Below are 25,124 nucleotides of genomic sequence, written 5' to 3'. Positions count from 1 at the left end.
CATGTGTTCATGTTCTGGTATGTATTATCATTATTCTGTGTCAGTGTTATCTTCCCTACAAGATTGTAAATTTCTAGGACCTAACTTCTTAGGCATGCTAATAATATTAACTCAGTGAACAAATTAATAGACCCTCAAAACTTTAAATTCAGGAATAGAAAACAAAAATAAAGATTTTTCTTCCTGTCAACTGATTCTGCAAAGGGTATAAGGAGCAAAAGAGCTGCCAAGTTGGTACAGGAGTTGGAAAACACCATAAGCTTCAACTGCTGGTTAATTTTTGCTTTAAAAAGCTTGATGGAAGCCAGGCGCGGTGACTCATGCCTGTAATCTCAGCATTTTGGGAGGCTGAGGCGGGCGGATCACCTGAGATCAGGAGTTTGAGACCAGCCTGGCCAACACGGTGAAACCTCGTCTCTACTAAAAATACAAAAATTAGCCAGGTGTGGCGGCACGTGCCTTTAATCCCAGCTACTCGGGAGGCAGAGGTTGCAGTGAGCCGGAGATCGCGCCACTGCATTCAGCCTGGGCAACAGAAGGAGACTCCGTCTCAAAAAAAAAAAAAAAAAAAAAAAAAAAAGCTTAATAATAAAATGAGCTTTTATATATACAAATCAGCACAAACTCATTTGAGGGAGAGTAAGATTTACAGACTTGCTTACAACTTTCTTTCCCTGCTCAGGCTCCTGAGTAGCTGGGATTACAAGGACGCGCCACCACACCTGGCTAACCTTTGTATTTTTAGTAGAGCCTTGATTTCACCTTGTCGGCCAAGTTGGTCTCAAACTCCTGGCCTATTGTGATTCACCTGCCTCGGCCTCCCAAAGTGCCGAGATTACAGCGTGAGCCACCGCGCCGGGCCACAAGTTTCTTCTGTGTAATTTCACCTTAAATACAGCCATTTACTTGGGGGTGGTGTAAGCAAATTGTCTCTTCAATTTCTCTCCTGGGGTGGGAGAACTGTGGCATTAAACAGAAGTGCGAACAGTAGTTGAGGGTAGGAAGAAAGGCTGCCCGGAAGGGGGTCAGGAAAGCTCAAGCAAGCCCACCCTCAGGCACTAGAGCTAGACTCCGAGCTTAATGGGCAGGCATCTGATTCGACCAACATCAGATCACAGGGCTTAAGCCCAGTCCCTTAGGGAGGCCTGGGGAGGGGCCAGGCCCAAGTATATAATGCTCCCTGAGGGTCGGCGTTGGCTCTGCGCCTGCGAGTGTGATTCGAAAACGTCCCAGTGCCCTTGGCTCTTTTCGGAATCTGACCCCGAGCTTGCACGGGACACATTGCCCAGCTCGGGTGAGAAGGGTAGCTTCTGGGACCCTTGCCTTTAATAGCACAGGGAGCGCAGAGTGCAGTGGAGCTGCGAGAAGAAACCGCGCTAACTAGTTTGTCCCTAAGGCCGCCTCGTAGTCATCGCCGCGGCGCCTTGCGTCTCCGGGCCGCATTGCCATGGCTGCCCGTGGTGTCATCGCCCCAGTTGGCGAGGGGTTGCGTTACGCTGAGTATTTGCAGCCCTCGGCCAAACGACCCGACGCCGACGTCGACCAGCAGGGACTGGTGAGTGCTGCCAGCGGTCTCCACCCCTCTCTGGCTCCCTTGTAGTTTCTGCTTCAGCCCTCTCTACCGCCTCACCTTTGAACCTTTGTACTCCCCCGTATTCGCTCACTGTCTGTGCCCTAACGCTCATTTGTTCAGTGGAGAGACCGCCTTGTGCTTGGCTTTGACGATTGGGCGTGGAAGACGGAGCAGTTCTGAGGATCTGTCTCCTCAAGGAGCTTCCAGTCTTGTCTGGGACACAAACCAGAAAATAGGCAATTGCAAATACAGTGTAAGTGCTGTATGTGGATTTTCCTATCTCATAGGAGGCACTAATACCGTTTTGCAGGGGACGTGGTGGGATCAGGGACGCTTCTTGGAGAAAGCTGTAGTTAAAAATGAAGATCTTAATGAATAAAAGCAGTTCATTCAGCAAAGAGAAGGGGAAAAAGTGTTTCAGGTACCAGGAGTAGTATCTCCAAAGTCTACGGCACAGAAACAGGGCTCTGTTGGAAACTGCAAGTGGTGTATTCAGGATGAACCGTGGAGGTGGAAAAAGGAAGGGTCTAACAGAGAAGTGTCCAACAGAAACATATTGTGAGCCACATACGTATTTTTACGTTTTCTGTAGCCATGTTAAGCGAAGAGAAACAGATGGGTTTAATTTTAACGATGTATTATCTTTAACCTGATACATGCACAGTTGCACGGTAATATTTCAACATTCAATATGAAAAATTGTCCAAGTGGTGGTTTAGGCTTGTAATCCCAGCGCTTTAGGAAGGCCAGGCAGGAGGATCACTTGAGACCATGAGTTGGAGGCCAGCCTGTACAACATAGGAGACGCCATCTCTGCAAAAGAAAAATGAAAAATATCAGCTGGGCGTCGTGGTGTGAGCCTGTAGTCCTAGCTACTTGGGAGGCTGGGTCTGGAGGATCACTTGAGCCCAGGAGTTTGAGGTTATAGTGAGCTATGATTTCGCCACTGCACTTCAGCCTGAGAGACAGAGCTAGACCCTGTCTCCAACAAAGGAAAAAAAAAAAAAGAGGCAATAGAGATTTAGAAAGTTTTAATTAACGTGTCCAGGATCATCCCTGGTAAGTGGCAGATCTACGATTCCAAATGCTACACCTTTTCCGTTATGACTTGCTGACTCCTTAGAAATACGGATTTCTGGATATAGTATTCAGTGTATGATATAGCTGAACAAGATTAGGCAGAAGTGATCGTTTTGTGGAGAATTGTAAAAACTGAAAGCCAGTATCAGGCTTTCAAGGTAGTTGGGAGCTGTGGTAATTGGAAGATAGAACTAATATTGGTGATTTTTACATCTGTAGGTATTTTTACTTGGAAGAGGAGAGAGTTTACAGAATCCAGAGTATCAGATAGGAAGCATCTTTAGTAGTCCAGGTACATGAAGGCTAAAGTGTAGTCCAGTGATTCTGAAACTGTCTGTGTCCTGTAATATCCTGAAATCCTGAAGTCAGATTCATAGACAATATAATCTACCTATAAACATAACTTTTAATAATCAATATAATGCTTTGAGACATAAAGGTGAAATATTTTATTAGAAAACATGTCTACAGGCTGCGTGCGGTGTCTCGCTCCTATAATCCCAGCACTTTGGGAGGCTGAGGCGGGCGGATCACTTGAGGTCAGGAGTTCGAGACCAGCCTGGCCAACAGGGCAAAACCCTGTCTCCACTAAAAATACAAAAATTATTTGGGCGTGGTAACACATGTCTGTAATTCCAGCTACTAGGGAGGCTGAGGCAGAACTGCTTGAACCTGGAGGGCAGAGGTTGCAGGGGGCAGAGGTTGCAGTGAGCGGAGATTACGCCACTGCACTCCAGCCTGGGCGATGGAGCAAGACTTTGTCTCAAAAAAAAAAAAAGAAAATAACATGTTAACATGTCTACAATTTAAATATGTAAATACTTAGACATTACTACATTAGAAAACATAATGAGTAATTATTAGTTGCTGGCATATTGCACCAATTCATAGAATCACTGTGTGTGTGACAGCTACCAATGCAAATTGTTTATCAAATGTATTATATTGGCTCTTCAAATAGCAGAAGGACCATCGTTCTTTACAAACTTATTTTTCCTAAATGGCGAACTATTTCTGGTAAAAATTTGAACAAAAGAGTGGAATCTCCCTCAATTTACATGGCACTTGCACTTGTGGAAGATTCAGTCTGTATTAAAACAGTGTAATAATGACATATTTATATATAATAAAGTTCTGGACTAAGATTATCATAAACTTTTCACCTACTTAATCTTTTATTTTATTTTATTTTTTCATTCTGATTTTTTTTTATTATTATACTTTAAGTTCTAGGGTACATGTGCATAACGTGCAGGTTTGTTACATATGTATACTTGTGGCTGTTGGTGTGCTGCACCCATCAACTCTTCAGCACCCATCAATTCGTCATTTATATCAGGTATAACTCCTAATGCAATCCCTCCCCCCTCCCTACTTAATCTTTTAAAATTGAGGGATGCAAACAGTTCTTTGTTATACAGGATTGTCTCATGTATTTTAGGACTTCTTAGGATCAATAGTCCCCCATCCACCAAATACCCTCCTTTCTATTCAAATTATTGTGCAACCAAACAGGGCCTCATGTACTTTCAGAATGTCCCTTAGGGATTGTTCTGCTTCTTTTGGGAGTTCCTGGTCCAGGCAATGACAAATAATGAAGCAGAAGATTGTTGATCACAACTTTAGGCAACTTGGAAGTACTAAAAGCAGTGAGAAGCTGACAAAAGGTAAATATTAGGAAAGGAAAAAAATGGCCTAGGTGTGGGGCATATTTGGTAATCTTATTGAAAATAGAAAATAATGTTTGTCAATGAGTTAAAGAAAAAAACTTGCACGCTATTTTATAAATGTAATTCATTTTAAGGTTTATGAAATATATCTTCTTGGGCTGGGCATGGTGGCTCATGCCTGTAATTCTAGCAATTTGGGAAGGTCAGGTGGAAGGATTACTTGAGCCCAGGGGTTCGTGACCCAGGCTGGGCAACATAGTGAGACCCCTGTCTCTCTAAAAAGAAAAATCAAAAAGAAATAAATATATCTTGTCATATTTATTAAATAACTTTTTCTTAGGTAAGCTTCCCTTTTGAAACTAAGAACTAGTGTTCAGTAGCCTATTTAAAAGATTAAAATAATTTTTAAAAATAGGCAAAATATCTATGTAGCATCTTGAATAAAATAGCATTTTACAATTAATGGTTTAATAGAAGTCGTGATCAAACTTTGCACTAGCAAAGCTGTTTCTCATGGAAAAGTAGAAAAGAAACTTTAAGAGGAGATTATTATCAAATTTTAAAGCAGTTTGAACAAAACTCAGTTTGTATGAAATGGTAGTCAGTTAGTTTCATTACTTTCCTGAAAACTGTAACTCCTATTATTTTTATTTTTCTTCAGTTTTTAAGTTCAGGGGTACATGTGCTAGATGTGCAGGTTTGTTACACAGGTCAATGTGTGCCGTGGTGGTTTGCTGCACAGATCGTCTCATCACCTAGGTATTAAGCCCAGCATACATTAGCTGTTCTTCCTGATGCTCTCCTCCCACCCTCACAACTGTTGTTATTATTAGGATAGTGTAACGTGTAAAAAAACTAGACACATGCATGTTTCGTTATAAACAATCCTGATATGTGAAAACTAAAACCTGTCAAACACACATATTTTCAGGCATTCATTTCCAAAAATAAGACAGTACTTTTACTATTTTGTAATGATAACATGTTTTAAAACATGCTTTAACAATACTTTGAAGCTTACATTGGTAATCAATCACATGGATTATGTACTGTATACCTATATTTTTCACTTTTTTTTTTTTTTTTGAGATGAAGTCTCGCTCTGTTGCCCAGGCTGGAGCGCAATGGCGGGATCTTGGCTCACTGCAGCCTCCGCCTCACAGGTTCACCTGAGTCTTCTGCGTCAGCCTCCCAAGTAGCTGGGACCACAGGCGCCTGCTACCACGCCCAGCTAATATTTGTATTTTCAGTAGAGATGGGGTTTCACCATGTCTGCCAGGCTGGTCTCACACTCCTTACCTCAAGTGATCCACCCTCCTCAGCCTCCCAAAGTGCTGGGATTTTAGGGATGAGTCACCGCACCCAGCCTAACTGATTCTTCCCCACCGTTTTTTACACCATAGTAGAAGGCTAGAATGTTAAATTTCATGGACAGGGACTTTATTTGTTCTCTGATATGTATTTCTAGCATTTATAATGGTGCCTGATGTGTGGTAAACATTCCAAAAAGAAATTGTTGAATGAATGAATGTTATTCTTGAATGGGAAGAAATGAGAAGAACTTTTCTTTTAGTGAATGGAGTCAGTAAGAATTTCCAGATGTCTACCAGTGAGAACCATAAGCAAAAATAGAAAATTCAGCTTATTTAAAATGTAGCTCATTATAGTCTTCCCTGAACAGGCTGATTCTCCTCTTCTTTCCCCTTTCTTGACTAGTGCCATCATCAACTCCACTTTCTCCTTTACCTCCACCATTCAGTTCATCAGTCACTTAGCCTCATATCTGTAATTGTTTTCTTGCTATTCCTTCCCTTGCTATTCTCTTAGTCTTTATCATCTCTACTCTGGCCTGTAGTGATCGCCTTTAAAAACAAGTCTCTTTGCTTCTGGCATTGTATGCTTTCTAAACTTCACACTGCCATCAGTTATTTTTCTGCAATACAGACTTGTTAATGATACCGTCCCTTTTTTTTTTTTTTTTTTTTTTTTGAGACGGAGTTTTGCTCTGCGGCCCAGGCTGGAGTGCTGTGGCCGGCTCTCAGCTCACTGCAAGCTCCGCCTCCCGGGTTCACGCCATTCTCCTGTCTCAGCCTCCCGAGTAGCTGGGACTACAGGCGCCCGCCTCGTCGCCCGGCTAGTTTTTTTGTATTTTTTAGTAGAGACGGGGTTTCAGCGTATTAGCCAGGATGGTCTCGATCTCCTGACCTCGTGATCCGCCCGTCTCGGCCTCCCAAAGTCCCTTTTTATGAGTTTAACACGATCTAAACCTTTCTCAGGATCTTATACAGTACTCTTCATGTACTGATCCTCAAATGACATATCCAGCCACATTCTCATCCCCTCCATTGCACTGTACCCTGTACTATAGTTACATTAAGTTTCCTTCATGAAATTTTATGGTTTTGTGACTTTAATAGAGCTTTCTCTTCTCTCTGAAATTCTTTTCCTGGCTAACTCATATTCTTTTTTTTTTTTTTTAAGACACTTCCAATGTGAAGCCTTCCCTGACCCCAGTTCCCCTTGCCTAGTAGAAGAAAATTGTTTTATACTGTGTTTCCTTAGGAAGTTGCACAAGTTTTTATTATAGTTTATTAAGATACATCAAAATAATTTATATTAGTATAAGCACCTATGGTGTGAAGTCCTCAGGGAAAACACTGTATCTGTGATTGGCATTGTAATTGGCACATGATAGTTATTTAATTGTTTGTCTACGAAATAGCTATTCTGTTATTATTGAGCAACTTAATAAATAAACATGGATATTTGATTTTAATATCATATGGACACCTGTATTTTTTCCTTGTAGAGTCCTCTTACATGTTAACCTCTAAGGGAGAGCAAGGGTGTGTGTCTGTCTTGCTCACTGCTCTTTCCCCAGAACTTAGCGTAAGTCCTGGCACATGCCAAATAAATGTTTATGTGGTAAAAGCTAAGTAAGTATTTTTTGAATGAGTGAATAGTCTCCGTCTTTCCTGTCTCCATCACAACTACCACCCCTCTTGTGAGGAGGAAGAATACTTTTTTTTCTTCTTCATTTCCCTCTGGTACAACTATTGTTTTTCTTGGACTCAAATTTTCAGTCTCAAAATGGAAGATTTAGCATTTTATAACACTTTCAGGCAATTTATATTTATCTAAAAGGTAATTTACTGCTTATGTTGTTTAAGAGAATAAAATGCCTCAGGGAATTTGTAAAAAATTTTGATGCCTTGTTTTCCCCCCTCAGCTGTAGCAGCTATGATGGAGTGATCTGTTTTCCCAGTTTCCAGAAATTTTTTGATTCATGGTAGTGGAACGTTTGAAGTAATTTTTCTGTTTTTTTTTTTTTTTTTTTTTTTTTTAATTGTTGTTGTTATTTTGACTTTCTAGTGGATATTTGAAACCAGGTAGTGGTACCAGATACCTGACACGGTCCATTTGTTGATTTGCTGCCATTATTTAGATAATGTTTCTTCTCTTTGAAATATGCCTTTTTAACTAAAATTAGATATTCTTTATAGATGGGGATGAAGTTTTAAGAATACTCATTCAGTTCCCAACATAGTACCAGGCATATGATTGCTCTGCCTCATAAATTTTTGTTGAATTATTAAATTAACAAACAAATGAAACCAACTAGCTTGGAGATAAGTAGATTAGGGAAATGTTACAGAGTGATGAACGGACAGCCTTAAGGAATTAAAAAAAGAATAAGATAAATGAGACTATGCCTCTTTGACTTTTGTAATAGTCAAGAGAGGCCTAAAATGTAAGCATCTAATAAATATGTGTGTAATCAGAGTACGTGTAATACTCTGACTTCTGATGTGCTTTTTCAAGTTTTGATCATTGCTTATTAATATTTCCAATAACACAGGCAGTCTCCAACTTAGAAATAGGTTCTGTTTTTAAAAGAAAATAGGTTCTGTTTTTAATTTGTCAATTAAATTCATTTTAATAGATTTTTGGGTAACACCAAATATATGGACGCTATAAACTAAGTGTGTATGGGGAGGATATAGATAAACCAGGATTGCCACCCTCAAGGGCAGAGGATAGCAAACTTAATTTGTAAAGGGTTACATAGTAAACATTTCAGGCTCTGCAGACCATATAGCCTCTATCACAACTACACTGTTGTAGAGTGAACATATAGACAATAAATAAATGTGGCCATGTTCCAGTAAAACTTTATGAAAACAGTTGCTCTAGGAGGCAAATTTGGATCAAATTTAAATGCCCAATTAAAGACAGGCTCTCTAAGTGCTGTCATATTTTTGTTCATTTATTTATTCATCCATTTAACACTATTTATGGAGTCATACATTATTAGGTAAGGTTCTGAGCCTAAGTGCTATAGTGGATACAAAGATTAATCAAATATGCATTTTCTCCTCAAGGGATTTGACCAGAAACTAAACCTAGACTCCTAGACTGGGAACTCCCCCGCAGCGGAGATCCTGTCTGATGCACTTTTGAGAATGACTTCTAGGGTCAATCACAGTATGGGATAGGTTGCAGATACTTAGTAAATGTCTTTTCGAGGATAAGTGAATGAAAGACTAAGGCATAGGTGTGTCGTAAGAGAGATATATGGATAAACTGCTTGATTTCATAGGAATGAGCCATTGTTTCTTATTTGGGGAATCAGAAAACTTTGTGAAAAGTGAGTTGAATGAGTTGAACATTGAGAAAAGGGAATGAGAAAAGGGAAGAATATGAGTTAAGTTAAAAAGATAAAAAAATCTTAGGCAGAGGTAGCAAGTTCAGATGCTTAAAGGGGCTAGGCAGGTAGCAGAAACAAGTGAGGGGATGACTGGGTTAAATGGTATTGTATTACATGAGTGATGATTCTAGCAAAATGAGAGAGCACTTGCTTTTCTAAAGGAGGCAGATCATTGGAATAAACCATTATTACCAGACATTTGATTTTTCAAAAGAAACCAGAAAGAGAAAAACAAGTTTTTCTAAAATGTGGGTTATATCAAGGGAGAAAAATAAGGAAAGGTAGGTTGGGTTACGACTGTAGATAGCTCCAAATGGCAGGTTAAGGAATGTGGACCAAATTGGTAGGCAGTTAGTTTTGTAGGAGTTGTATGATCAGTGGAGGCCTTCAGGAGAATCACATACATTACGGTGGGCAGTACTCTGGGAGTATAGAGGAGGAGATGATGGCAGCAGTAATAGTGATGATAGCTGAAGTGTTTTGTGCCAGGCCTTATGCTAATGTTTTAAATGCATGAGCTCATTTAGTCTATATAGTAACCCTAGGAGGTATAGATACTATTACTATTATAACCCTCTACTTGTAGACAAATAAATTGAGGCTTAAAGCACTGAAATAATTTGTGCAAGGTCACACATTTGAGAAGTAGATGAATCCCAGAGGTACTGTGCTTGCCTCTGCTCTTATTCAGAATATTCTCTTTGTTTCTCTTTCCCCTTAAACTTTTCTAATTATGTCAGTCAAGGTCTAACTAGGAAAACATATAACTTAAATATGTAAAACAAGGGAAATGTAATTCCAGGAATTGGTTTCATAGCTAATGGAGTTGTTGAGAAGCGAAACAGGATAGTGAAGCAATCCAGAGATTGGGAACAGCAAGGAACCAGTAGCACTCCTAGAGCTATAGGGCCAAAGGGAGGAGTTGGTGTTTTTCAAAACTACTCTGCATTAATTGGAACCATGGATGTCTGCTTAGGGGGAACTGGAGCCACTGCTGCTGCTGGAGCAGTTGCTAAAGACGGAGAGGAAGGGGCGGTAATGCCGTGGTTTCTTCCTTGTTTTCACTGTCCAGTCTTTCACTGTCGCATCCCATTGGTCTGACTCTACTGGGAGCCAGCTGACACAAGAGCCTGTAGGACTTAGCTCTTCTAACAGTACAGAGAGTAGCCAAGGAATTGATCGGTGAATGCAGCTAGGCCTGGGACCAACACATCTGTTTTCAGCTGTATTTTGAATTCCACTGATACTGAGAAATTTGAAAGCACAGTCTCCTTAAAGCAGTGTTAGAAAAAACTTTTTGAAATGCTAAGTATTCCCTTAATCCACAGTGTAAGGGAAATAGAGTATTATTTTGAGTAATTCCATTTGCACTGTCTTATGTTCTTGGAATATAATTTCCATGCTATTGGGGATGAAATAAGTACTGTTGCCAGGCATGGTGGCTCACACTCGTAATCCTGGCACTTTGGGAGGCCAAGGCGGGCAGATCACTTGAGGCCAGGAGTTCAAGACCAGCCTGGTCAAGATGGCGAAACCCCACTTTTACTAAAAAATACAAAAATTAGCCGGGTGTGGTGGCGCACACCTGTAGACCCAGCTACTCAGGAGGCTTGAGGCAGGAGAATACCTTGAACCCGGGAGGTGGAGGCTGCAGTGAACCCAGGTCGCACCACCGCACTCTAAAGAACTCACTATCACAGGAATAGCACCAAGGGGATCGTGCTAAACCACCCATGAGAAATTGCCGCCATGACCCAGTCACCTCCCACCAGCTCCACCTCCCACATTGGGCATTACAGTTGAAAGTGAGATTTGCTCAGGGACACAGATCGAAACCACATCAAGACAATCTAGTGAGACCCCATTTCTACAGAAAACTTAAAAAATTAGTCACTTGTGGTGGCATATGCCAGTAGTCTTAGTTTCTTGTGAGGCTGAGGTGGTAGGATCAGTTGAACCCAGGAGTTCAAGGTTACAGTGAATTATGATCATACCACTGCACTGCAGCCTGGGTGACAGAATGAGACCCAATTGGAAAAAAAATAAAATAAACCAATATTGATACATTATTATTAACCCGAGTCATATTTGATTCAGATTCCCATGCTTTTTAGCTGATGTCCTTTTTCTGTTCCAAGATCTCAACCAGGTACCACATTACATTTAGTTTTCTCATCTCTTTTGGCTCCTTGTGGCTGTGACAGTTTTTCAGACTTGCCTTATTTTTGATGACCTTGACAGGTTTGAAGCATACTGGTTAGGTATTTTGTGGGATACCCCCTACTGGAATTTCTTAGATGTTTTTCTCATGATTGGACTGGGTTTTAGGTTTTTGGGAGGAAGATCAGAAAAGTGAAGTGCCAGGCTGGACACAGTGGCTCATGCCTGTAATCCCAGCACTTTGGGAGGCCGAGGCAGGTAGATCACCTGAGGTCAGGAGATCGAGACCAGCCTGGTCAACATGGCAAAACCCATCTCTACTAAACATACAAAAATTAGCTGGGCATGGTGGCACGTACCTGTAATCCCAGCTACTTGGGAAGGTGAGGCAGGAGAATTGCTTGAACCTGGGAGGTGGAGGTTATAGTGAGCCAAGATCATGCCATTGCACTCCAGCCTGGGCAACAAGAGCAAAACTTCATCTCAGAAAAAAAAAAAAAAAAAGAAAGAAAAGTGAAGTGCCGTTTTCATCACATCATATGAAGTGTACATACTGTAAACGTATTTATTGCAATTGATGTTGATCTAATCTGATGCGGTAGTATTTGAGTTTCCTTAACTGTAAACTTTATTTGAATACTGCACTTTGTGAAGGAAAGTCACTTTGTGCAGCCCATATTTAAGGAATAGAGAGTTATGCTCTCCCTCCTTAAGTGTAATCTGTCAGATTATTTGGAATTCTTCTGTGTGGGAGATTTGTCCTTTTATACCCATTTATTACTTATTTATATTAGTTTGGTTTCATGGATATTAATTTTATGCTTTGGATTATAATCCACTACTATATTTTGTTGCTCAAGCTGTTTTATCTTTGGCCATTGGGATCTCTTTTATTTTATTTTATTTTATTTTATTTTTTTGAGACGGAGTCTGGCTGTGTCGCCCAGGCTGGAGTGCAGTGGTGCGATCTCGGCTCACTGCAAGCTCCGCCTCCCGGGTTCACGCCATTCTCCCGCCTCAGCCTCCGAGTAGCTGGGACTACAGGCGCCCGCCACCACGCCCGGCTAATTTTTTGTATTTTTAGTAGAGACGGGGTTTCAACATGTTAGCCAAGATGGTCTCGATCTCCTGACCTCATGATCCGCCCGCCTCGGCCTCCCAAAGTGCTGGGATTACAGGCTTGAGCCATCGCGCCCGACCTGGGATCTCTTTTAGTTGACCCTTGTGTACCTTTGACACACCCCCAACATTGTGGGGGGTTTTTTGAGCACTTCCTTGCATTCTGGCACTACATGGTGCTCTAGGCTCATTTTGTGTATTTCCTGCCACAGTCCTAAAATCAGGCATTTCTCCAATGAATCCAGTGTATATAACATTTGATCTCATGGGGAGCTTCATTCTGGGTCATAACTTCAGATCCTAATCCATTTTTGTCCTCCCACCCAAATCTTCCCCAATTCCTTTGTCTTTTCCCTATATAACTGATGAGAGTAAAAGATATCCTTGTCTCGGTACACATGGCTGCTGCTTTCAGTCCATCAAGGATAGTAAAATTTTTCCCTAAGCTTCAGTAAAGCGCATTTGTGTGTGTTTGGTTTGGGCTTTATTTTTGTTTTTCAATATCTGGTGTTAGGGACTGCTAATGGAGGGAGGGTGCTGCTAGGGGATTGTGAAAGGAAGTAGAGAGAAAGAGACTCATTAACCTTTCTGCCATTTGTCATTATATTTCAAGTTTGTTATAGAATCTTAGTACAGGTCAAGTGAACAGTAAAGAACCTATCTCTGGGTATAAGGTAAAATATTATTGCATATTCATTCCTCTAAAGGACTGAATATGGTCTTCAGGAGAATGATTTTCACTTACTTTTGGAATACCTAGAATTCAACAGTCACCACCACACTGAAAAACTAGTTTTTATATAGTAGGCATTAGAACTGAAGAGAAGTAAACCAAGGGGGAAAAGAATGGTCCTTTAAACTGCACTTTCCTCCCCAAATAATGCCTAGCTGCAGTGATGTTAGAGTTTAATTCAAGGACTTCGTTACTATATAGTACTTAAGAGATTTCTATATGTATTATGTGGTTTGTGAATAATTTCCATATTGATTTGTAAATAATAATTGTTTTCAAAGTACCAATTTTTTTTTTAATTTTTAACTTTTATTTCTTTTGAGACAGCATCTTGCTCTGTCTCCCAGGCTGGTGGTGTACAGTGGCGTGATCATAGCTCACTGCAGTCTCAATTTCCCAGGCTGAAGTGATCCTCCCATTTCAGCTTCTCAAGGAGCTGGGACCACAGGAGTGTGCCATCATGCCTGGCTAATTCTTTTATTTTTATGTTTTGTAGAGCTGGGGTTTTGCTGTGTTGCCCAGGCTGGTCTTGAACTCCTGGGCTCAAGGGATTCTCCCACCTCTGCTTCTCAAAGTGCTGGGATTACATGTGTAAGCCACTGTGTCCAGTCCAAAGTACCAATTTAATTTTACATTTTAAAAATTGGATTCTGAAAGGTCTGCCTTCTTATCTGAAGACTTTTTTCCAGATTCCATTTTATTTTGTTATTTTTTTTTTTATTGTGATTGGACAAAATGTTTTTCAGTTTCTTTCTTTCTTTTTTTTTTTGGGACAGGGTCTTGCTGTCATCCAGGCTGGAGTGCAGTGATGCAATCTCAGCTCACTGCAACTTCAGCCTTCCAGGCTCAAGCAGTCCTCCGACCTCAGCCTCCTGAGTAGCTTGGGAATACAGGTCGCACCACCACACCCAGTGCAGCCCTCAACAGAAAGGAGACCGGAGTGTGTAGCTCCTGTCTGCAGGCAGGTCATCCTGTAAGGGTGTCTGGCTGAGTCTGCAGGGTTTTCTGTGCTCAGAAGGGAGGAACTGCTTGTTGATTGGTCCGTGGGTGGCCATGGGCAGGCCTGGAAAAAGCACCATCCAATTGGCCGATTGGTCATCAATGAACTTCATACTCCGGTTGGTGGACTTCACCCAGAACTGGCAGCCTGGTCCCCAGGCTTCAGGCCAATCCTAGCTTCAAGGAGGGGGGTTCCACGGGGACCCAACCCTTCCTGCCCAGGAACCTCACAACATCCTGCTGCCACCAACGTGCCCTTCACGGCACCCTGGCTCTAGGTGCTGCGGGGAGCCCACAGGCCCGTGCCAAGCTACCCTCAGCCCCTCGGCCGGATCTCCCTCCCGGGCTTGTGCCCGAAGTCTAGAGGGGGCCGAAGTGGCAGGGGGCTGGCCTGTCAGCACCCGCTCTTAGTGCATGCATGCCCAGCTGGGTTGAGACAGAGCCTCAGCTTAGCCACAACTTTGCCCCACACTGGGTGGATGTCGGGAGTGGGGAGAGACCAGGGAGCGGGAGCAGGCACTTATGAGCCTGCAGGGGCAGGGGGCTTCCTGGGCCCCTGAGAGTGCAGCTGGGCAGCTGCAGCTGCGCCCAGGAGCACTGGCTCCAACCCTGCTGAGCTGGTAGGTGGGGAGCCTCCTGCCTGTTCCCAGCTCCCGGCAGATCTGCTGAATGGCCAGCCCCCACAGCACCTTCCGCTCTGCAGGTAGCGACCTTGTGGGGGCCGCTTCAGACAGGCCGTAGCAGCCACTGCCTTAAAGTAAAATGGTTTGCTTTAAGGGAGTAAAAGTAGCTTTCATTAAAGGGGATGGTTTCCCAAGCAAAAAGAAATACGCAAAACTACAAAATGTTGCAGATAAGGTGTACATCAGATATAAGCTGAAAAAGAGTTTGAGGGGTTCTTGCCAGAGACTTCAAAGTCAGTATAATAAAAGCTTGTCGGAGTACTTGATAGGAAGGAGGCCAGCTAGAGACGCGGTGGGATCATTTTTATGATCAGGGTGCAGATTTAAGTGCAAGGATAAAAAGGGAGACACCAAAGATCAATGTAGTTGTTCTTATGAAGAATGTCAGGAAGAATTCATTTCAAAAGTTTATTTTAAAGTAGACAGTTCAGTAGACAGTTTATTTTAAACTGCCTTCTGAAGTTAAAACTTGTTAAACCCATCTCACTAGGTGAGATCTTCCTAAGATTTTTCTTTTTTAAATAACCTTTATTTTTACCCCGATTTTAAAAAGAAATGATTATGTAATATATAGTAATTGTAATAGCTACCATTTGTTGACTGTTTATCCCATGTTAAATATACTAGTTTATGTATATGAATGACCTAACTTACAAAAATTCGTATCAAGCCAAGGAATTGGGTACAGTCATCATCCTCATTTTACAGATGAAGGAACACATAGAGGTCATGTAACTTGGGCAGGTCATGGAGCTGACAAGTAAGGAGCCAAAACGCATATTTCTTTGATTCTAAAGTCTGATGATTCCAAGACTATGTTTTAATGAAAACGTTCTTTTTTGATAGCCTGCTTTTATTCTGTACTTAACATATGGTTGTTAAACATTCCTCAATAATATATTTAATTGTCGATCCGTATTTTACACGTGCCTTAATTTATTTAATGATTCCCCCATTGTTGGATAGTCAGATTGTTTCCATTTTTTTTTTTTTTTTTTGTATTACAAATAAAACACACTGATGAATTTTCTCTTAAATGTTTTAATGGATTTTTCTGATTATTTTCTTAGGATAAATTTTTTGAATTGTAGTTACTAAGCCTCAAGACATTCGTATATTTAAGGTTGTTGACTCCTGTGATGAAAGTAACCTCTAGACACATTGTCCTAATTTGTATTCCCAGCATCAGTTCAGGAGATTGTTCATTGAACCATTCTTTTGACAGTTTGTAAGACTTCAATTTGTTGGCCAAAATGTATACCTCTCGTTATTAACAGGCTGTGTACTGGAGATATAACAGATTGTCACCTGGCCCTATCCAGAAGAAAACCTGAAAGAGAGACTAGTAATGCCACTTTCATACTTATCAAACTATTCAAATTTTTTTTTTTTTTTTTGAGACGAGTCTCGCTCTGTTGCCCAGGCGGGAGTGCAGTGGCGCCATCTTGGCTCACTGCAAGCTCCGCCTCCCGGGTTTACGCCATTCTCCTGCCTCAGCTTCCCGAGTAGCTGGGACTGCAGGCACAGGCCACCTCGCCCAGCTAATTTTTTGTATTTTCAGTAGAGACGGGTTTCACCGTGTTAGCCAGGATGATCTCGATCTCCTGACCTCGTGATCCACCCGCCACCCCGCCTCAGCCTCCCAAAGAGCTGGGATTACAGGCATGAGCTGCCACGCCCGGCCCAATCTTGAGTAATTTTTATAATCCATTAAAGGGAGTGTGGGAGTGACTTCAGATTGTTGCTTGAAGGTATGAGCTGTGGTCTGGAAGTAGGATCCCTGGGCTGTAGTCCGGTGCAGACACTGATAATTGTGGCTGCAGTTTGCAAGCATGTAACTTCTCAGGCCCTCAGTGTCTTCCTCATAAAATGTGGGTTTTGACTAATATTCTCTGTCATTTTTTTCAACTCTATGATTCTGTGACATTGACTTAATTTATTATTACAGTCAGAAATGTCAACAAAACATCCTGTGGAAACTATTGAAAATGAAACAGAAACATCTTTTTGTATAAAATTATAGTGTTTCTGTACCTAGAAGTCTGCGTGTGCTTTTGCATGCACCTTTCCGTGCAATCAAACAGAAATGAAAAATTTCCAGAAAGGGTCAACAAGTAAATTTATTGAGGGGAGAAGTATGTGATTGAGTGTCTAGCAGTCGGCGGGTGGGGACACCACGGGAAGGGTAATTTGAAGACATAGGCAAAATAGTTCAGAACTTAATTCTGGACTTTAGAAATTCATTGGCCAAAAAATTCTACTAAAATTTCACTACAGGCCGGGCGCGGTGACGCAAGCCTGTAATCCCAGCACTTTGGGAGGCTGAGACGGGCAGATCACGAGGTCAGGAGATCGAGACCATCCTGGCTAACACGGTGAAACCCCGTCTCTACCAAAAAATATAAAAAATTAGCCAGGCGGGGTGGCGGGCGCCTGTAGTCCCAGCTACTCGGGAGGCTGAGGCAGGAGAATGACGTGAACCCGGAAGGCAGAGCTTGCAGTGATCTGAGATCCAGCCACTGCATTCCAGCCTGAGCAACAGAGCGAGGCTCTGTCTCAAAAAAAAAAAAAAAGAAATTTCACTACAATAATAAAATGATAAACGGTGTTGGTTGGGTGAAAAAGGCCCTTTCCTTCAAATGTTAGAAAACAAAACTAAGGATACTATTTAAACTTGAAAGAGATAAATTTGGCTGGGTACAGTGGCTCAAGCCTGTAATCCCAGCACTTTGGGAGGCCGAGGCAGGTGGATCACCTGAAGTCAGGAGTTCAAGACCAGCCTGACCAATATGGTGAAACCTCATCTCCACTAAAAATACAAAAATCAGCCGGGCGTGGTGGTGTGTGCTTGTAGTACCAGTTACTCAGGAGGCTGAGACAGAAGAATTGGTGGTCCCCGGGAGGCGTAGCTTTCAGTGAGCTGAGGTCACACCACTGCGCTCCATCCTGGGCGACAGAGCGAGACTCAGTCTCAAAAAAAAAAAAAAAAAGGAGATACATTTAGGACTAGTGAATTAAATAGCAGGGATGAGCAAGTTAAAGAATTATCACCCCAGACTCAAATGAACCTTGAGCTGCCCAGAAGACTGAACCTTTGAGAGCAGCTGTATCTGAAGCTTCAGGCCAAAGAACAATTCTCAGAAGTTGCATTACTAGACTTGACATATGTGCCAGCCATCAAGCCCCACAAAGCAAAGATATAGAGCCTACTGTAGTTCTTTCATCCTAACAAATTCTTTCAAATGCTGAAGTCTTTTTAAAATATTTTTTCTGGCTTAATTTTCCAACTACAATTTGGTTTTGGCTTTGAAATTTTCGTCTCTTTTTGACTTACCTGTTTATCTGTGGGGGTAATAACCTGTTACCTGGTTATCATCTTGAAATGACTCCATAATGTTATATAGATGGAAGTTGACTTTATATTTTACATGTTGTCTGGTCTAATCTGTGTTTAAAATATTCTGCCGGCCTAGTCTGTTTTTAACATATTCTATAGGTATTTAACATTTTGTAGATGATCCCTACCTCCCAACACACATATAGACTAGATGGCAGTAACATAAGGTAACAGTGAGTTGAGGGCAGAATCTCAGTCAGAATTCGACATCTAACCTTTGTTCTCTCCCTGTATCCTCACATTTCCCTCCTTGGCCTAACCTTGACCCTATGCTTCAGTTTTACCTCCACTCTTCTAAGAAGCAATCTGATTCAGAAGCAGAGTGCTCAGTCAGCTGGCCAGCAGCTGTCTGTTTTACTGTCTCTCCATCCATATATATCCATGCATTCAATTAACTGCTAACTTTTATTTAGCCTATACTATATACTGGGAATACAAAGGTGAATGAAGCCTACCTCTTGCCTTCTAGAGGTTCATAGCATGGTGAGGGAGGGAAGTTTTGAAGTGTGACCTGGGATCACAATGGAGCAGTAAGCTGGGAAGTAGTCAGGTGGTGATATTTAAATAGGTAAGACCATAACACTAACATTGACGTCTTTCACGGTTGGATGTTTACTTAATCCTCCTGCCTGTCTGTAGTGTAGTAGGCCGCGTCTTATCTGTGGGGTCTATGTTCCAAGACCACCAGTGGATGCCTGAAACCATGGATAGTACTGAACCCTACATACATATATGGTATTTTTTTCCTATAGTACTGGTCCCTTCATATACAATGTTTTTTCCTATATATACATAATTATGATAAAGCTTAATTTATGTTAGGTACAGTAAGAGATTAACAGTAACATAATACAATTGAATAATAATAGCTATAGTGTAATAAAAGTTATGGGAATATGGTCTCTCCTTCTCTGGAAATATGTTATTGTAACCATGGAAAGCAAAAACTGTAAGAGAGGACTACTATAGTTTTGTTTCTTCCTCCTTCTTAGTAGCTGAGAAGCAATATATAGCAGGTAGTCTCCTGTGTTAGGGACAGGGATCAATCATAACATCTTTATATGAAGGGTGGTGAAGCAGAAGGGCAGAAATGCATTAAGAGGCATTGAGGGGAGAAGTGTGTGACTGAGTGTCTAGGAGTCATTAAGAGTCAACTAGGATGGGGGGGATATGACTCAAGTGCTCCAGCCCCCAAACTGAAAGCCAGCAGATTCAAAAGAGGGAGAGCTTATTTTGAGAAAAAATATCATGGTGCCACATAGGGTAGGGACCAGCTGTGGTGCTGTAGCTGGCAAGTCTAAAACTTGTAGGGCAGGCCCACAGTCTGAGAGCTTTCAGATAGGATGAGATTCTTGAGGCAGTATTTCTTCTTCTGCAGAGAAACTTGAATTTTGTTCTTACATCCTTGTAAATGATTGGTCCATATAGATTGGCCCACATAGATAGATTATCAGAGATAAACTCCATCTGTGTTAGCCACATCTCCAAAATACCTTCATAGCAACCCCAAGGTCAGTGTTTGACTAACGGGGTAAGCATAGTGTAGCCAGGTTGACACATAAAATTAACTGTCACCATGTACGTGGGTTTGAGAACTTAAAGCCAAATATGCAACCTGGTTTGGCAAGCCTGTGATGAGTTCAGGGGCTCCAGGTGCTCTCCAGGCTGTCAGGAAGGACATGGTTGATGACGGGGACAAGATTTTCTGACCAATTACATTTAATCACATTTTGGTTTAATATGAACAAAAAAAGTTGCTTTTTATATTTTTTTATTTTTATTTTTTGAAAGGGAGTCTTGCTCTGTCGCCCAAGCTGGAGTCCAGTGGTACAATCTTGGCTCACTGCAACCTCTGCGTACGGTGTTCAAGCGATTCTTCCACCTCAGCCTCCTCCCGAGTAGCTGGGACTGCAGGTTTGTGCCACCACTTCCAGCTAATTTTTGTATTTTTAGTAGAGACGGGGTTTTGCCATGTTGGCCAGACTGGTCTCGAACTCCTGACCTCAGTTGATCCACCCACCTTGACCTCCCAAAGTGCTGGGATTACAGGTGTGAGCTGCCATGCCCGACTTCAAAAGTTTCTTATATTATGAGAAAGTAGAGCCATGATTCACACCATTATTTTGAGTAAATGCAAAACAGTACTTAAAAAAGATCATTCTTTTTATTATTTATTTACTTATTCTAGACCTTTTCTGACAGTGTGAAAAAGATTATTCTTAAAAAATCATTATCTATTTATTTTTTATTTATTAATTTTTTTTGAGACGGAGTTTCGCTCTGTCGCCCAGACTGGAGTGCAGTGGCCGGATCTCTGCTCACTGCAAGCTCCGCCTCCGGGGTTTACGCCATTCTCCTGCCTCAGCCTTCCGAGTAGCTGGGACTAGAGGCGCCCGCCACCTCGCCCGGCTAGTTTTTTGTATTTTTTAGTAGAGACGGGGTTTCACCGTGTTAGCCAGGATGGTCTCGATCTCCTGACCTCGTGATCCGCCCGTCTCGGCCTCCCAAAGTGCTGGGATTACAGGCTTGAGCCACCGCGCCCGGCCAAAAATCATTATCTATAGTGAAGTTTTAAGTTTGAGGAGTTTTTTGTTAATTATACTGGAGAGTGGAGTAGCATTCATTTGGGGTAAGCCTAAGAGTTTTGTTTCTTAACATGTTTGGCTTTTGATTTTGTTTTGTTGTTTTGCTCTTTTATTTACTCACTAGTCTTGCTATAGATACTAATGCTTGCTTGTGGTTTAAGAGAAATTAAGCAACTTAAAAACAGCAACTAGAAATGTATTTAGCTTTGCCTTTCTTTTTTCCGTAAGGTAAGGCTTTCATGGGAATTCGTGTTTTGGGAGAAGTTCAAATGTACTTGCTTTTGTCTGTGGAACAATAATGGTAAGGGTAGGGTATATTGTAGATTAATTCAATTTAGATATGAAAGTCTGTGAAATTTATATTGACTTGAAGATTTTAGGGCAGGAGATTTTTTTTTTTTTTTTTTTTTTTTTTTTTTTTTTTTTTGAGACGGAGTCTCTCTCTGTCGCCCAGGCTGGAGTGCAGTGTGGCCGGATCTCAGCTCACTGCAAGCTCCGCCTCCCGGGTTTACGCCATTCTCCTGCCTCAGCCTCCGGAGTAGCTGGGACTACAGGCGCCCGCCACCTCGCCCGGCTAGGTTTTTTTTTGTATTTTTTAGTAGAGACGGGGTTTCACCGTGTTAGCCAGGATGGTTCCTGACCTCGTGATCCGCCCGTCTCGGCCTCCCAAAGTGCTGGGATTACAGGCTTGAGCCACCGTGCCCGGCCTGGAAGTTTATTTTTCTTAATGTTTGTTTAACAAATTAGTTACTCTTTCATGTTTTCCACATAACCTGTGGATTATCTTAATTTTTTTTTTTTTTTTGTAAGGAAATTTACCAGACGTAAGGTCCTAACTTTATTTTCGTTGTCTTTCGTGAGACTTTTGGATATATTTACCTGGTCCAGGATATTTTGAAGCATGACCATATGTTAGATGCTTAATTAAGTTTAACTAGCATTGTCCATTATATTTTCCCATTTCAAAACATAATTTCAGTCACCAGTGTAGTACACATATAATATGAGCTACAAGAGACATCTGGGTGATGGCGAGAGACAGGACTAGCTGGATTTCCTAGGCCGGCTAAGCCTAGCTGGGGAAGGTGACCGCACCTATCTTTAATTAAACACGGGGCTTGTAACTCAGCTCACACCCAACCAATCAGGTAGTAAAGAGGGGTCACTAAAATACAAATTAAGCTAAAAGCAGGAGGTAAAGAAATAGTCAAATCATGTATTACTTGAGAGCACAGGGGGAGGGACAATGATCTGGATATAAACCCAGACATTCGAACAGGAAGTGGGCAACCCCCTTTGGGTCCCCTCCCAGTGTACGGAAGCTGTTTTCATTCTATTAAATCTTGCAGCTGCACACTCTTCTGATCCGTGTTTGTTATGGTTCGAGCTGAACTTTAGCTTGCCCTCCACCACTGCTGTTTGCTGCCCTCGCAGACCTGCCGCTGACTTCCACCCCTCCAGATCTGGCAGGATGTCCGCTGTGTTTCTGATCCTGGGAGGTGCCCGTTGCCGCACCTGATCAGGCTAAAGGCTCTCCTTGGTTCCTGCAGGCTAAGTGCCTGGGTTTGTCCTAATCGAGCTGAACACTGGTTGCTGGGTTCCACGGTTTTCTTCCGTCACTCGCGGCTTCTAATAGAGCTATTAACACTCACTGCATGGCTCAAGGTTCCATTCCTTGGAATCTTTGAGGCCAAGAACCCCAGGTCAGAGAACAAAGGGCTTGCCGCCATCTTGGGAGCAGCCCGCCCCATATTGGGAGCTCTAAGAACAAAGACCTGCCCTTAACAGTGGGAAAGCTTCTTAAGATCATGTCATTATACAAACTTTTAGAAAACGATGCTTTGCTAGATTTTGGAAGTCCGAAGAAATAAAACACAGTCCCTACCTCCAGAAGCCTACATGTTGGGAGGGATTTGAAATAGGTAAACGAGTATTAACTAATGTAACATATATTACAGTAGAAAGATCTGCTGAGTACTATGGAGTACTGAAGAGTTTTGTTTGGGTGAGAGGTGAGTGAAGAAAGCTTTATTAAGAAGATGAGCTTGAAGTTGATTGCTGAGTAAGATTTCGCAGGAGGAGTAAAGCAGAGAGGAACAGAAGGAGTAAGAGTAAATAATATGAGAATGAAAAAAGGACCAACATGGAATATCTGTCACGTTCACATAGGTGCTGGTCATTTTTCATGACCTTGTTTGAATCATTATGAGCATATTACGATACAGGTATTTGTATCTTAATTTTATAGATGAGGAAATGGGCCCAGAGAGAATAGCTTAGGATCGCAGAATTTTGAGTTGGAATTGGAGCCCAGGCCTGATTAACTTGAACCCCATAGACTTTCCATAGCAGCCCCTTACATAGCATTCAGGTGCGAAGGAGTAGAAAGTGTAAGGGGCTCATGCTTGCTGCATGGATGAAAAACTTGAAGGCTTATGTAGAAAGTAAAAGTTTAGTAAGAGCCATGAGGAATGGGAAAGGGTACTAATTAATGATGAGGAAGATGATGGTACAGAATAGGCTTGAAGGGCCAGCGGGCATCAGAAACTAATTGTGTAATGATGCTATTTAGTGAGAACACAAGATTTTTCTTTAGCTAGACCTAGCAGTCTAGGACGAGGATTCTCTGTGGTAACTCTGCCACCATTTTGAAACCAATCAATTATTTCGCTGACAATTTGCCATCTGTTGCTTTCTGCAGTGCTATTATGCATATGCCTGGAAGTTTTTAAATCCAAAATATTCATGCATTGTATATGGTCACAGAGAATGCAATGAAAGCTATGCTTTTTGTAATTTTTGAGAAGTGTACTCTAAAGTCATGAATTTTAAAAACTTAGGCTGGGTACAGTGGTTCACGCCTGTTATCCCAGCACTTTGGGAGGCCAAGGCAGGTGGATCACCCGAGGTCGGGAGTTCGAGACCAGCCTGACCAACATGGAGAAACCTCATTTCTACTAAAAAAAAAAAAAAAAAAAGTTATCTAGGCATGGTATGGTGGCTCATGCCTGTAATCCCAGCTACTGGGGAGGCTGAGACAGGAGAATTGCTTGAACCCTGGAGGCAGAGGTTGTGGTGAGCCGAGATTGCATCATTACTCTCCAGCCTGGGCAGCAAGAGCAAAATTCTGCCTCAAAACAAAACCCAAAAAACTTGAATACCCTTGTCCCATATCACATAAATTTGATTTTTGAATATATATCATTTTTTCCCCCATAGTGACCATGACAAGATTGTTAAAACTAAATTTCTAAATTTGACATAAGTAGAATGTTAGGTTTTTGGTTTTTCTTACATAGAGACCACTGTTCCCAAACATGCTGGACCAGTTGTAAAATAATTTTTTTGGTGGCATTTGTAACTGGTTTCATTTTTTTTTTTTTTTTTTTTTTTTTTTTTTTGAGACGGAGTCTCGCTCTGTCTCCCAGGCTGGAGTGCAGTGGCCAGATCTCAGCTCACTGCAAGCTCCGCCTCCCGGGTTTACGCCATTCTCCCGCCTCAGCCTCCCGAGTAGCTGGGACTACAAGCGCCCGCCACCTCGCCCGGCTAGTTTTTTATATTTTTTAGTAGAGACGGGGTTTCACCGGGTTAGCCAGGATGGTCTCGATCTCCTGACCTTGTGATCCGCCCGTCTCGGCCTCCCAAAGTGCTGGGATTACAGGCTTGAGCCACCGCGCCCGGCCGGTTTCATTTTTAAGTATATATGTGCATGTATTTATGGAAAGATCAGCTTGTTCTATAAGTAGAAGTATGTGCTACCCTAATTTTGTGTAACAACAACAAAAATATACCCAGTAATTTATTTAGATTTTCTGCAGGCCTAGAAAATGTTAGCTACTTTTTAAAGCCATAACGTCTGAATCTTCAAAGAAAATGTTTCAAAAGTAAAACTTGCCTAAGGCAGCCTTGTGATTTTTTTTTTTTAAAAGAATTAAGGCCGGGCGCGGTGGCTCAAGCCTGTAATCCCAGCACTTTGGGAGGCCGAGATGGGCGGATCACAAGGTCAGGAAATCGAGACCATCCTGGTTAACCCGGTGAAACCCCGTCTCTACAAAAAAATACAAAAAACTAGCCGGGCGAGGTGGCGGGCGCCTGTAGTCCCAGCTACTCGGGAGGCTGAGGCAGGAGAATGGCGTGAACCCGGGAGGCGGAGCTTGCAGTGAGCTGAGATCTGGCCACTGCACTCCAGCCTGGGTGACAGAGCAAGACTCCGTCTCAAAAAAAATAAATAAATAAATAAATAAATAAATAAGAATTAAAAAAAAAACATGCCTCATGGCATCCACATTCATCATCCACTGCTACAGATATGTGACACTTACGGCAGTTTTAGCCTATACTAGGGTACAGGAATATACTTAACTTTTTAACATCGTACTTCCTGATTTATTTTCATATCTCAATTTTTCCTAAGTCA

The 25,124-nt window shown here is 41.9% G+C and overlaps 1 protein-coding gene across 1 annotated transcript in view; it reads left to right on the top strand.

Annotated features, from left to right (window-relative positions):
- The first annotated feature begins 1,023 nt into the window (after positions 1-1,023).
- DNAJC15 (DnaJ heat shock protein family (Hsp40) member C15) overlaps positions 1,024-25,124 on the top strand; it is an 87,115-nt gene continuing 63,014 nt past the window's right edge. The window contains exon 1 of the mRNA XM_010368067.2: positions 1,024-1,555. Within this exon, the coding sequence (XP_010366369.1) occupies positions 1,448-1,555 (108 nt within the window). The 5' untranslated portion in view covers positions 1,024-1,447. The remainder of the gene's footprint in view (positions 1,556-25,124) is intronic.

The sequence above is a fragment of the Rhinopithecus roxellana genome, chromosome 18, assembly GCF_007565055.1.
Source record: "Rhinopithecus roxellana isolate Shanxi Qingling chromosome 18, ASM756505v1, whole genome shotgun sequence".
Taxonomy (NCBI): Eukaryota; Metazoa; Chordata; class Mammalia; order Primates; family Cercopithecidae; genus Rhinopithecus; species Rhinopithecus roxellana.
This window is presented reverse-complemented; position numbering and strand designations above follow the sequence as displayed.